At 44.9% G+C, this 14,432-nt stretch overlaps 1 protein-coding gene across 1 annotated transcript; it reads left to right on the top strand.

Annotated features, from left to right (window-relative positions):
- Nucleotides 1-2,183: 2,183 nt before the first annotated feature.
- Nucleotides 2,184-2,702, top strand: ASCL4 (achaete-scute family bHLH transcription factor 4). The gene has a single exon (XM_047788341.1). The coding sequence runs from the start codon at nt 2,184-2,186 to the stop codon at nt 2,700-2,702; it is 519 nt and encodes a 172-aa protein (XP_047644297.1).
- The last annotated feature ends 11,730 nt before the right edge of the window (nt 2,703-14,432 follow it).

Below are 14,432 nucleotides of genomic sequence, written 5' to 3'. Positions count from 1 at the left end.
CTCCCTATTGATGGACATTCAGGCTATTTTCATGTGTTCTCTTGTTTTAATCACTACAAACAATGGTGCAGTGAGTGTTAATGTACATATAAATCTATATTGGTGTATTTATTTTTGCAGGATAACATTGTAGGGAATCTCCGGGTCAAAGGATTTGCGACGTGCACCATCAATTTTAATAGTTACTTTCCCAAAAGCTTGTAACAATTTATGCCCCCACCCCATCCCCAAATCCCTGCCTGCCCTGAATGTTAGTGATCTTTTAAATTTTTGGCAACCTGAGGATGAAAGATGGTATCTTTAACTATTCTCGCTTTTGCTCCCCTCCAGTCTACTCTCCATTCTGCAGACAGTGATCTTTTAGAAAAACAAAATCTTAGCATGTCACCTCTACTCAAAACATCCCATTTATTTCCCATTACTCTTAGAATAATGGCCAACATCTTTGACATGGCCAAAAAGCTCCCCAAAGTCTAAGAGTCTCTCTGCCTCTCTGATGGGCTTTTCACGCAATGAGGCTTTCTCCTGATAGGTCTCAACTCTACTGAGAAATCAAGATGACATATTTGTTTGTTTGCTGGTACAAGCCTCATACGGAGCTATGCTTTTTAAAATGTGACTAACTTATGCCTGAAAGCAGTAATTATTTCTATTTTATTTGCCTTGATGGAAGTGGTTTTCCAATTGCTTCGGGCAGATCATTTAGAGTAAACAGGGAAGCATAGGACTTGTCAAAAAAACATGTCAGGGCGACACCTTGGCTCCTGAGGAACAGGCAGAAAGTCTGGTCGTAAACGTAGGGGGTTTTTGCTTCTCTTGTTTTTAACTTGGACTTTTAAAGTAGAAGCTGCCTTTAATATGCTGGTTTGCAGAACAGGAAATGTGATTTTTCAGTGTGATAACACATTCTTTGACATTAACCAGTACAGTTGGATTTTAATGACACTTTCATCTTCAAAGCCCTTCACCAACACGGTGGATTAATTATTCATTTTTTGCTTGTGTGTTAAAAAGACAAGTCTTCAAAGCCATCATCCTTTCTCCTTGGAACTGGGTCTCTCTACCTTTCAAATGTTGCTTTTTTACCCCCAAGGGAGAAAATAAATTATACACTTTTTTAAGACCAAAAAAAATACAACAGAAATATACTCTTTACACTATGGAAAGAGATGTCCTTATATCCTGGTTGGGATTAGAGAGGTCGGAAAGCAGTGTTTAAACTGTGTTTACAGTAAGCACCATGAGAAATAACAGGCTAAAAGTGTTTGTTTCTGCTCCGTCTTTTGATGTGCTCTTTAAAAGTAACACAAATACATCACCCCCTCACCGTTCCGCACAATAACATGCAGATCCTTATACTCGTTGCTAAAGCATATGTCTTGCCTGTTCTCTTAAAAAAAAAAAAAAAATCCAGTTGAGTTTTTAAAAGTTTTGGTTTTGGAGAAGAAAACCCTCAAGCTTTCCCTGGGGTCCTCCTTGACTTGACACATTCTATAACCACAAGGGAGCAGTCTTCCCTTTGATGAGGCCTTCTCTCCACCTCTCCAGAAATGAAAGAGCAAGTGTAAGTTTGCAAAGTCTAAAAGCTCTTTCCATTAGCTCTGGACGCCGGAAACCACAAAGGGCAGTCAAGTTTTGATTTTCAAGGAGAAAGCCTCTGGTAAACTTTCGCTCAGCCGCCAGGAGATCTGTTGGTTCCTGGGAGGAGCGGTTGAAACCTTGAGGATTCCTATGCTCTTGAAGACCCAGAGCGGTGGACTTACAGTAATTGAAAAGCTTTGGTGGCTTTGGGAGATTACTCAGTGTTTGGTGTGCGCTCACATTTCCAGGCTAGGGGACCGAGCAGAGGAACCCCTTTTGTTATCTTTTGAAAGAAGACGATCAGAAGGGAAGACGGGGGTTTGAAGTGTGGATTAGAGGAGGGGGTGGTTCTAAGTCTTTGCCTATCACCTCCGCCTGGATCTTTATAAAAATATCAAGGAGTGCAATGAACTTAGGGACTCATGCAACGTTTCCTTGAAGCCTGTTCTGGAACCTACCTTCCGGCCCCAGAAACTTCTCCAGAAGCAGCCCAGCTATGCCCGGCAGTCTGAATGGACCAACAACCCCACTTTAAAGATTTTCAGTCTCATCGTCTGCTGAGAGATTCATCTCCGGGGTGATCTGTTTGTTTTCGGCGAATGATGGAGAAACGTAAACCGGCTGGCCTGTTGACCTTGCCCTACCACCTGCGCCCGGTGCCCGTGGGCGTGCCAGGGTCCCTGCTCCGCCTCCCTCTGCGGGACCCCTTCAGGGTCTCCTGGAGTCTGGACGCTGTGCGCTGGGAGCGGACGCACGGCGGCTGCGCCCCTAGACGGGCCCACCTGCCCCTGCCGCTGGACGGCGCCTTCGAGCCCGCCTTTCTCCGCAAGCGCAACGAGCGCGAGCGGCAGCGGGTGCGCTGCGTGAACGAGGGGTACGCGCGCCTCCGAGATCACCTGCCCCGCGAGCTGGCGGACAAGCGCCTCAGCAAAGTGGAGACGCTCCGCGCCGCCATCTGCTACATCAAGCACCTCCAGGAGCTGCTGGAGCGCCACGCGCGGGAACAGGAGGGCGCGGCCGACGCCGCCCCCCCGCGCAGGGCCGAATGCAACAGCGACGGCGAGTCCAAGGCCTCGTCGGCCCCCTCGCCCAGCAGCGAGCCCGAGGAGGGGGCCAGCTAGCGAGCGCCGGGCCGGCCCGGACCCATACCCGCGGCTCCGCGTGCGTTTGGAGTCCGGTCTAAGGTTCCTTCTGGCGGAGGTTTGCATTTGCAATCTGCTTTTTCTTTTTTTTTCTTTTTTTTTTTTTTTCCCCTCTCCAGAACTAAATCTTAGGAAAAAGAAACGAGTACTTTAAAGGGAGAAAAAGATGTTGACATTCTGGTTGTTCCATCCCCAGTCCCACCCCCTCTTATTGGTTATGTGCCTGTAACTTAAAGGTGCTTCACAAACACAAACTGTACCAGCCTCAACGCCTCAAAGGGGAGAAAACGATGGGAATTTGCCCAGTCAGCGAGGTGGGTAAATTCGGGATGTAAATACTGAAACAAATCCAACCATAACCAAAGGAGGACCTTCCAAAACTCACTAAATCAATGACAGCCTTCAAGATGAAAGGGTCGTTTTCCTACATTCGTTTCTTTGGGAATTGATGAGAAATGTCATTGACACCGTGTTTTGGATGAAGGTGACTCTAAGCTGACACTTGAGAGCACATTCGCCAGAGCGCGCCGCGTGCCCAGCCTGTGCAGTTGCCTGAGTGTGTGAATGGCGTTGCTGGAAAAGACATTACATGTTTCAAACATCCTGTTTTATCAAAAAGGGATCTTTTGGACACTTCATAGCATTTAACACATAACAACATATGTTAGTGTCAGTAATCTTTTTGGCAGAGAACTCGGATTTCTATGAAAACTGATTTTTTCCTATCAGTTTTGCCTATTTTCCCCCATTTTTTTTTCTTTGCATCCCCCCTTGTAGTTCTCACTCTGTTTGACCTTTGGTTAAAGTAACAGTTTGATTTGAGGAAAAAAAAAAAAAACAACGAAGTGCTCAGCTGGTTGAGTAGGAGGGATTGAGTTGGGACATTCTCAAACTTTCATCACCTTGAGGGCTTCCAGGTCTAGTGAAATTGTCTATTGACTTGGGCGATCTTTTAAAAATACTTAATTTTTTTTTTGAGAAACAATTATAAATTCAGTAGCTAAGTCAAATACTTTTGGACCTATGAAGATAAGCTTCCTCTCTAAAGTTGTCTTTTGGTAACAGCTGAATTTCCCTTTCCACAGAGACAGCGTTGCAGTGGGGGTGGGGCAGGACAAGGACAAAGAACAGTTAACAATGGTGAGCCCTTTCCGGGTATTATTTCGCTTAAGTCCTGCACTGAGGTAGCTTTTACTACCCCCTTTCTACAGATGTGTGAATGGAGGGAAGCTAATAAGCAATGAACACCTTTTACGTGCCAGAAATTTTATCGATCGCTTTTCACATTTTGTCCTATATTCTCGTAAATCTGAGAGGTGGGTATTATACATATTTTACGGCTAAAAAAAATTACACATATTTTATGGCCTGGAAGCTGGGTTCCAGAACAGACTTCAAGGAAATGTTGCATGCTTTCCTAAGTCCGCTGCACTCCTTGGTATTTCTATAAAGATCCAGGCGAAGGCGATAGACAATGTAACCTCAGAGAGGTGACATGTTTTGCCCAGGTTGTGGGCTGAGGGCCCGTCCTAAGTTGGCCTGACCCCAAAGCCCAGGCTTGCTTTCCCCCTGACCATGCTCTCCTTGCCCTGTCATTGGCTAGCTAGGTGACTGAGCAAATGCTACTTACCCTCTCCAGCTCAGGTTCCTCGTCTTTGTCCGACCATTCCACAGGAGTGTAGTTGAAAGACCTTCACCATCTGCAAGCTACAATCCAATGATTAAGTTAGCAGCGTTAGTGCTTGGAGACAGTACTATATCTTTTTTTTTTTTTGTCTTTTTTTTATGCTATTTCTTGGGCTGCTCCCACGGCATATGGAGGTTCCCAGGCTAGGGGTTGAATCGGAGCTGCAGCCACCGGCCTACGCCAGAGCCACAGCAACGCTGGATCCGAGCCGCATCTGCAGCCTACACCACAGCTCACGGCAACGCCGGGTCGTTAACCCACTGAGCAAGGGCAGGGACCGAACCCGCAACCTCATGGTTCCTAGTCGGATTCGTTAACCACTGCGCCACGACGGGAACTCCAGTACTATATCTTTTAGTTCTAGGGAGAGTAAGCCTGGTTAGAAGTGATCTCTAGATGGAGTTAGTGTGATTTCTTCAGGGTTTCAGCAGGAGGATGGAGTAAACCACATTCTAATAGGATTCTGCCTTCTACTGTAAGGTTCTAGGGGACATGACTTCACCGGTAGAATAATACTGAATCCATGTTGAAATGTATAACTACTAATATTTATAATGATGAGTTTTTAATTTTTTTTTGTCTTTTTTAGGGCCGCACCCATGGCATATGGAGGTTCCCAGACTAGGGGTCAAATCAGAGCTGTAGCCGCCGACCTACGCCACAGCTCACAGCAACACCGGATCCTTGACCCACTGAGCAAGGCCAGGGATTGAACCCACAACCTAATGGCTCCTAGTTGGATTCACTTCCGTAGCGCCACGATGGGAACTCCCTGTAATGATGAATTATAATGGGATTCTCTTGTTTCTGGCTGCTCAGATAAATACTGTGCAATGATTCTCCACCAAACTTTTTCCTTTTTTTCTCTTTTTTTCTTTTTCTTTTCTTTGCCCATGCCCAGGGCATGTGGAAGTTCCTGGGCCAGGGGTCAAACTTGCCCCACAGCAGCAAATGGAGCTGCTTAACCGACTTAACCTGCTGTGGCACAGAGGAACTCCAGCAGCTATTTTCTCTTACCCATTATTTGGTTACTTTCTTACCAACCCTTGTAATGTAGCCATTTTGTTCTCCAGGCAGGTTCTTATTTCAAATGGGGGTTTCAGTGAAGTGAGTATAAGTGAGATATATTTCCTAATTAGAAAAAAAGGGGGGTGGGGTGGAAAGACCCTTGTTACTTTCCTGGAGGAGAGGCTAATTAACCAAGTTGTTAACTGGAGAACCTTGAGACACTTTTTTTTAGGGGACTTTGATGGGTGGTAGTAACAACTCTTCATTCCTTTATTTTGCTCCAGCCAATGGGTGGCCATCTTGACCTTCTCTTTCTAAAGCAGGAATAATAATAAAGGAGCATATTTTGTTTAATCTGTACAAGTTATATGGTTGCTTTTAATGCAGGAAAAAAGAAATAAAGACTCTTTCTTCATTTACTTCTTCAAAATATGTGTATATAATGTGTGAATAAATATACCTTGCTGACATGAGTGGTTTATAAAGAAAAGGACAAAGGAAGTTTTAAAGATTTTTTTTTTCCTGGATAAAATGCCTTGAGTGATTTTTAATGTGGTTTGTTTAAAGTCCTACTGAGACTAAAGCAATGATTTTGAGAAACCTTTTGGAAAAACAATAATAAAATGTCATCTCAAATATGTAACTTTTAAATCAGGTAGTTTTTCTGGAACTCTCTTGATGGTTTACAGATGGAGCATTTCAATCCAGGAATGAGAACTTTTAAAATGTTCGATCTTCCCCTTTCCTGTAATTGAACACTTAATTGACCATGGAACAGTCTGACTCTCAAAAAAGACAAAATGAACTACCAACAGGTTATACAGAAGCAACAGAGTAGCAGGGGGGTTTATGGGAATGATGCCTGGAAAGGAAGAAACATTTACAAGTCCTTCAAGCTCTTCCCTGTTTCTTTGGACACTCAACCTAGGCATATCCATTGATTATGCTGTATCACTTTTAGAATATTCCATGTGGATTCCCTCTGCGGCGCAACGGGATCAGTGGCATCTTGGGAGCACCCGGCACAGTGCGGCTTATGTAGCAACTGCAGCTTGGATCTGATCCCTGGCCCAGGTACTCCACATGCCTCTGGTGGCCAAAAAAGAAAAAGCAAGAATATTCCCTGTGGTTCATAACACTGAGGGGGCAAAGAAGGAGGAGCTGCAGTGGGGGCGTAGGAGAGGGTGCCCTAGGGCTTGGTCTCTCACAGACCTGGTGACCTTGGACGAGTCCCTAACTTCAGGGACCTCAGTTCGCTATGCTCATGGAGATTAGACTGCATGATTTTTTAGGACTTCCAGCTAGGAAATGCCATTCTTCTGTCATATGCAAAGTCTTAGGCTGGGCAAGACAAATGTTGGTAAAACATGACCACTTCCTGCCTCATAGTTACAGTGGCTCTATGTTTCTGCATCATCTTTTCCCACTAGACAGATCCAGTCCCAGAGCTGCAGCTTACTGTTTTTTGAGTCCCAGTTGCTATTATGATGCTTAATTTGTTTAAAAAGGGAAGCTGCACAATCTTTTGCTGAGTGGACTTTGAAGAATCTTGCAGTCTGGAGGAAAAATGGACCCATTTCACCTCAATATGTGGGGGAAAAAGGTATCAGTGTTGTAACTGGGGTGCAAAAATGAAAAACGCTGTGAGGATACAGAGAGAAGAGGGATTTGTTCTAGTTTCAAGTGAGTAGGGGACCAGGAGGAAAGGCTCTGGGGGACGGGGCACTGGACAGGTGGAAATGGAATGAGAATTTCAGACACAGAATCCAAGGGGAACAACTCCAGGCAGAGGATTGAGGGGAGGGAAGATCTACTGGATTCCTGCCCAGAAGACAGAGACCGAGTTTGGAGAAGAGAAGCTGAAATGATGGCTGAGACAAAGTTCTAGGAGGCCGGGCTCAAAAAACTTGAACTTTATTTTTAGGTAATAGAGAATTCTTGATTTTTTTTTTTTTTCTTTCTTAGAGGGTTAACTGTTCAGCGCTGTGGCTGGGGATCACTCTAGTGGCAGGAAGCAGCAGATCAGTAGGGTATTGCAGTAATTAAGAAAGAGGATGTGAAGGCTTAAACAAAGGTAGTGGCGGTGGGCGGGGGAAGAAGGGGACGGGTTGGGGGACAATGTGGGAGTAGCATTGGTAGGTCTTGGCCCCTCAGAGGAGGAGGGAGAAATTGGAGACAACTCTAGGGAGTTCCCATCAGCTGAAGTTGGGAACCCAGAGAGGACCAGGTGGTAAAGGTACAAGTCTCATTTGGGAGATGCTGGGTTTGAAATAGCAAAAGGCTACTCTGGTTCACAAGCAGCTGCAAACGCTGACAACGTGGCGGGAGGGAAGTCAAGGGCAGCTGTAGATGATTAGACACACACATACAGGTAGTAGCAGGAGTGGATGGGATCTCCCAGGGAGAGAAGAAGGCAGGGGCAGGCCTACCCTGAAGGAGTGGCAGGAGAGGAAATGTCTTTGAAGAGGACTGAGGGGTTGGAAGAGAATCAGGCTGGTGTGAGATCACTGCACTTAAATGTAGATAGCATTTTATAAGGAGGGAGTGGGTGGCAGCATCATGCAAATCGGGTGTCAGGAGGGAGTTTGAGTGTGAGAGGATTTGGATTTGGCCATTAAAAGATCACTAGAGACCTTTACAAGAGCATAAAAGAGATGGGATGGGAAAGCAGAGGTAAACCAGCCCTTTCAAGCTGCTTCACGGTGAACAGAAGAGAGCTGGGGTGATATAAAGGGAAACCAGACAGGGGAAAAGATGGTATATCAAAGACAGATCTGAGCCTCAGGTGTCAGAGGTGAGACAGTTCTAGTTGACACAGAGGCTGACAGGTGACAAGGCTACAAGGAGCCTGAAGTCAGGTGGAGGTGAAAGTCCTAGGTATTGGAAACCTTAAAGTACCAGGAAGGCAGTGGGTTGGAAGGTAACCAGTTAAGATGAAAAGGAGTGTTTAAATCACTTTAACAGTGAAGATGGAGCAGAGTCTGCCATGTGCAGCCATGAAAATGAGAAGACGGCTATGCCAAAAGTAGGACCTATGGGTTTAATATTGTTCCTTAGGTACTGTCTGGTTTAAAAAAACATTGGGCTAAGTTTTTAATGACTTAAAAAGTCCTTAAAAAATTTTTTTTGAGGACATAAAAATTTTAATGAGGAAGTTCCCGTGTAGCACAGTGGATTAAGAATCTTGTGTTGACGCAAATGTGTGGCGCAGGCTGCAACTGCAGCATGGGTTTGATCCCTGGCCGGGGGACTTGCATGTGCTACAAGTGCAGCCAAACATCTTTTTAAAATGATATTCTTATTTCTTTCATATTTTATAGTTTTGTGACTAGAAGTAACTCTGGAAGTTTGCCAGGGTTTATTATATTCAATAATGATAATCTATACAACACACCATGCCTGAGTCTGGCAGCAAATAAGAGATGCTCAATAATTTATTAACTTCCTTTTTCTCTGTAGCTTCTAGGGCTAAAAAATATTCTCATGCAGAATAGCTTTAACAAAGCAACTGGTATGTAAATGCACTAGATTAAGAGCTGGTGAGAAGGAAGAAAAGAGTATTTTCTCCCCTTTGTGAACCTATTTGGAGATGAGAAGAAGAATAAAATAACCTAGGAAAAAAGAAACAGGGTTTGGAGGTGAGTAGAATTAAGATGCCCTTCAGTTATCTAGATATGGAGAGATGGGGTCTGCTCCTTTGGCCCAGCCGTTTTTGATCTGTGGGTAATGTGACCTCAACTCAGGGCACTTGAACTTGGGGCGTATCCTCCTGACTCCAGGTGCTATAATAAACCTTACCTGAATTTGAGAGCAAAGTTCCACCAGGCTGGGGAAAGCATTTCATAGGATGAGTCAGCGTTACTCAGCTATAACCAAGTCAGCCATGGTTTCAGATGATGTGTTTCAAAAGCTTTCTGAGTGGTTTCTGTCCAGACAAAGATTTTCTTCAAAGCCCCCGAAGTTATCATTGTCTTCTCCCCAAATGGATAACAAGCCCACTTGTCACCCTGGGAATGGGACTTCCGTCTCTCTGCAGAATGATCACTAAAAAGGCAGATTCTACCCCTTCTTGACCCTTTGCTTTCAGCCATCACCAGCCCTTTCATCTCCACATCAGGGGGACAGGCTGCTGGGGAGGCCAGCAGAGGGCCTGATGTTGCTTTATATTTTCTTTATTGGTCCATGAAACCCTAGAACCATTCCCAGTTCTGATTATCATCGCTGAGTTGTGTATGTGTTTCATGTGCAGGCTTTCTGGGTGTTGAGATTGGTTTTTAATCCTCTTGTAGCTGTTTAGCTGTAGCCTTTTCTGAAAACCTGTCAGCAGCCTTTTCATGTTGGGTTACTCACTGTCATTAACCATGGCCAAAATGAAACCACAGATGCAGCAGAAGGAAGTGCCTCCTGAGGCTGAAACTCTCCAAACCAGTTTTCGCCTGCAGAGCAGGCTTTGAGGGGGCCACTCCTGAAGATACGTCTCATTTTCCTGACCGTAGAAACATCTCTCAAGAAGGAATCCTATCTCAGAGTCTTAGGACTAGAAAGGGCCTTGGGAAATGACCTGATTCAACACTGGAGGTTTTGGGGAAATGAAGGATTAGACCATGCAGGGTAGAAGCATATCTGTTTTCTCTTAAAAGACCTCTAATGACAGAAATTCGTCACCAGCTGCCATTTCTCCAAGGCCTCCTAGACGGCAGGGTAGCCCTTCTGTGTATTAGTCTCATCTGTTCTTCATAACCATCCTCTGAGTTATATGTTACATATCGTTCCCATTTTAAAGATGAGGACTTGAAGCTTAGAGAGGTTAAGTGACATGTCATACAGAGCAGTGGGAGCAAACCATATCGGGTTGGCCTTTATGTATCCATCTGTCCACCCATCCACTCATCCATTAGCAAACATTTCCTGACCGCCTACATGGAGCTTAACTTCAGGAAGAGAAGAGGGTCAAACAAGTATAAATATGTTTCAGTTGGCAATAAGGCCAAGAAAAACAAAGCCAGGATTTTTGTAACTCAGTTACGTTTCCCTCTTATTTTCAACCAACATGTCTTCGGTTACTGTTCTAAAGCGGCCATGAAGATTCAAATGACTGAACAAACTTCAATCAGAACAGCCTATCTGAAAACTGACAGAAGTCTCCCTGTAAGCCCTTCTTGTTTGAGACCCATGGTTACTCAACTCACAGCCCAACATCCACGTAAGAAAACGAGGGACAAGTGGAAGAAACTGGGATCCTGGCTGGAAAGGGGGATCCCCATCCACCTCCATTCCCAGTCACAGGAACCAAGTTTGATTCAGAACGTAGAACACTTCCTGACGTCACTCTGGTTTGACATCTGAAGGGAAGGCAAAGTGTCCCCCACAGAGGCTGCACCTGGACGAAGTGGGAAGGATCTGGATTCCTGTCCTGACTTCAGTACTTACCGGTTGTGCTTCCTTGGGTGGCAAGTGACACGACCTCTCTGAACCTATCTTCTCATTTGGAAAATTAAGGATAGTAACTCCTAATCCATCTCACGAAGTTGTGGTCAAGGTGAAATGAGGCTAAGTAAAAGATCTCTACAAACTAAAAAGTGCTAGTATCACTATTAACCCATGTGCAAATCAATTCTCTAATGGAAGTGAGGGATGGCTTTGCAGAGAAACACAGCTACCCTATCCAATTTGAGGAAAATTCTATTCAGCACAAAGTCACTTGATATTGATGAAATTCTTAAGTATGATGATGGAAACAGTACAAACTAGGCTTCTAATGTGTAACCAGTCTTTCTAAAATTCACAACAGCAATGTATTCTTTCTTACAGTTGAGACTGTGAGACTGACTAGGTTTGGGCAGTTCATCTGTTGGTCTCCTTTGGGGAGAATAGAGATGAGTCTTCACAGAGGAGAAGGGGAAGTTTAGAGGGGCCATTACAAAGAATCCAAAGGAGAAAACTGGGAGCTCCTAGTATAGCAGCTTTCCATTGGCTGAGCTGTGACAGTCCCTCTTGGATCAGCTGTCACTGGGCCAGGAGCAATTCTTCCTTCCTCCTCCTGGCTAGTAAGGTAGTAACCTTCTTACTGTTGGGTCTGCAAAGTATGGCAAGTGGTAGGGCATGAGAGCTCCCCCTTCTGGCCTCCCAACTCCAGTTATTTATTTTAAAATTTATTTAAAACGTATATTGTATTTTTTTCTTTATGGCTGTACCCACAGCATATGGAAGTTCCCTGGCCAGAGATTGAATCTGAGCCACAGCTGTGGCAACACCAGATCCTTTAACCCACTGAGCTGGGGATCAAACCCGAACCTCTGTAGTGACCTGAGCTGTTGCAGTTGATTCTTAGCCCACTGTGCCATGGCAGGAACTCATTTTTATTTTTTATTTTTTAAATTTTGGCTGCACATGCAGCATGCAGGAGTTCCCAGGCTAGAGAACAAACCTGCATCGCAGCAGTGACAATGCCAGATCTTTAACCTGCTAAGCCACTGGGGAACTCCTCTTTCTCCCCCCCCCCCCCCGTTAATTTTCATTCACACTCCCAAATAAGGTCTATGCTTTCCAATACCACCAAGGATTCTCTACTTCTCAGTGGACACTGACTGGGTGTCCTACAAATGTAAATCAATTCTGACACTGTCTCCCTGGAGATAACATCGGAGCCCACAGGTCAAGGGCTCTGTCCACAGGACTTCCCCAGCTTCAGATGCCACTGAAGCTAGGTGGTCTCCTGTGCTTCTGACCAACTGGCTGTAAATCAGAGGTTCCCATCACTCCCTCCTTGGGTTCGATGAATTTACTAGTGGTTCACAGAAGTCAGGAAGCCAGTTTACTTACTAGGTTACTGGTTTATTACAAAGGATATTAAAGTGTACAAAATGACCAGCTTGATGAGGACACGGATAACTGGGAGAGGTCCCAAAGGGTCCTGAACACAGAAGCTTCTGTCCTTGTGGCATTTGGGGTGTGCCACCCTATTGGTACATGGATGAGTTCTGGGTCACCAACCAGAAGCTTTCTGAGTCCCTTTTGGGTTTTCATGAGGCTTCATTACATAGGTATGATTACTTCATTGGTCACTGGTAATTGAAGTCAGTCTCCAGTCCCTTTCCTTTTCCTGAAGGGTCAGGGTTGGGGCTGAAAGTTCTAACCCTCTAGTCCCATGTTCGGCTCCCCTGGCAACCAGCCCCCTCCCTAGGGGCTTTCCAAAAGTCACCTCATTAATATGAACTCTGATGTGGTTGAAAGGGGCTTGGTATGAATAACAGGCACTTTTATCACTCACATCACCTAGGAAATTCCAACAGTTTAGAAGCTCTGTGCCAGAACCTAGAGGTGAGGAGCAAATTTATATTTGTCATTATAAATCACAACATCACACAGGACATGACCTTGCATAACCATTGAATCAAGAAATCCATGTTGGTAGATCACTACTGGCCAATTCACACATTCTATTCAAATTTCACCAACTGTCCGAACAATGTCTGTTTTTCCAAGGAGCCTATCTAGGAATATCCACTGCCTTTAGTCATCATGTCTTTTCAGGCTCCTTACTGTGAAACAGCTTGTTAGCCTCTCCATCCTTCACTTCCTTGATAGTTTCGAGTGTATAGGCCATCATTCTGCAGGAGGACCTTCAACCTGGGTCCTTTGGATGTTTGCCCAGGACCAGACTCAGGGCACGCATGCTCGACAGGGCATCTCAGAGATGGTGCTGTGTTCCTCTGCCTCACTCTGGGAGACGTGAGCCTTCCCACCACTGGCCACGTTAACTTTGATCAACCAGTCATGTTGGTGTCTGCCAGGCTTCTCTACCTTCAATTCACCATTTTCCCCTCTGTAACTGAGCAGTAGTTGAGGGAGGAGGGACTTTTTTTTTTTTTTTGTCTTTTTAGGGCCACACCTGAGGCACATGGAGGTTCTCAAGCCAGGGGTTGAATTGGACCCGCAGCCACTGGCGTACATCATAGCCGCAGCAATGCCGGATCCGAGCCGCGTCTGTGACCTACACCACAGCTCACGGCAATGCCGGATCCTTAACCCACTGAGCAAGGCCAGGGATCGAACCCTCAACCTCATGGTTCCTAGTCGGATTCCTTAACCACTGAGCCACGACGGGAACTCCCAGGGGGTACGTGTTCTGATAATATGCCAATATCCTGTTCATCAAACTTGCACCAACTTGCTTAGTTTTTACTGACCACTCCTACTTGCATCAGTCACCTCCATAGTGGTCGCCAAATGTTTACTCTATTTCCATTCAGTCCTTCCATATTTACTGAGAAGAGCTTTCCCTACTTTTTCATTTATTCATTTATTTATTAGTATGGACTCATTTGGTAGCTTAATCTATTAATAACATTATTTTGGATATACACTGTTTCTAAGTGTTGATTGTTTTTAACTTGACTGGGGGGGGGGAGCCCCCTCAAGCTGATTCCACATCCTCATCATTGGGCACTTAATTCCTGCCACAATAAGATGTTCCAGTCTCTTTCTCTCTCTCCTGCACACACATCTTTGTGATTTAACAAGGACGACCTCCGTAAACCCTGTAAGTTATGTGCAAACTTTCGTGGGACTGTACATTTTACAGGGAGAGTCTAGTCTAGCTTTTATCAAATTCTCAAAGAAGGTTCCTAATGTTCAAAACTTTAGGGACCACGACTAACAATTCAAGATATGTCTATTGATTCTTTCAGATCTGCAGTTTTTCAGGTTCCTTATTATTGGGAAAAATAACAACTGCTAGTAGTTGCTATCTCAATTACTTCCATCCTAAAACAACCTCTAGCTTATAGGAAATGCTCAATAAATGTTAGGCATTAAGATTAATAGGGAGGGTTCTCATGCTCTGCTGCTAGATCTTCAGAACCTGAGTCCTGAAAATCTCATTTCTCTGAAATCTAACAACCATTTAGAGTCTTCCCCTTTTGTCTCTTTAGGCCTGCACCCGTGGCATATGGAGGTTCCCAGACCAGGAGAAATCAAATCGGAGCTGTAGCCCCTGGCCTATGCCACAGCAA

This window comes from Phacochoerus africanus, chromosome 7, assembly GCF_016906955.1.
Source record: "Phacochoerus africanus isolate WHEZ1 chromosome 7, ROS_Pafr_v1, whole genome shotgun sequence".
NCBI classification, from domain to species: Eukaryota; Metazoa; Chordata; class Mammalia; order Artiodactyla; family Suidae; genus Phacochoerus; species Phacochoerus africanus.
The sequence above is the reverse complement of the archived record's forward strand: the minus strand, read 5'-3'. Positions and strand labels throughout refer to the sequence as shown.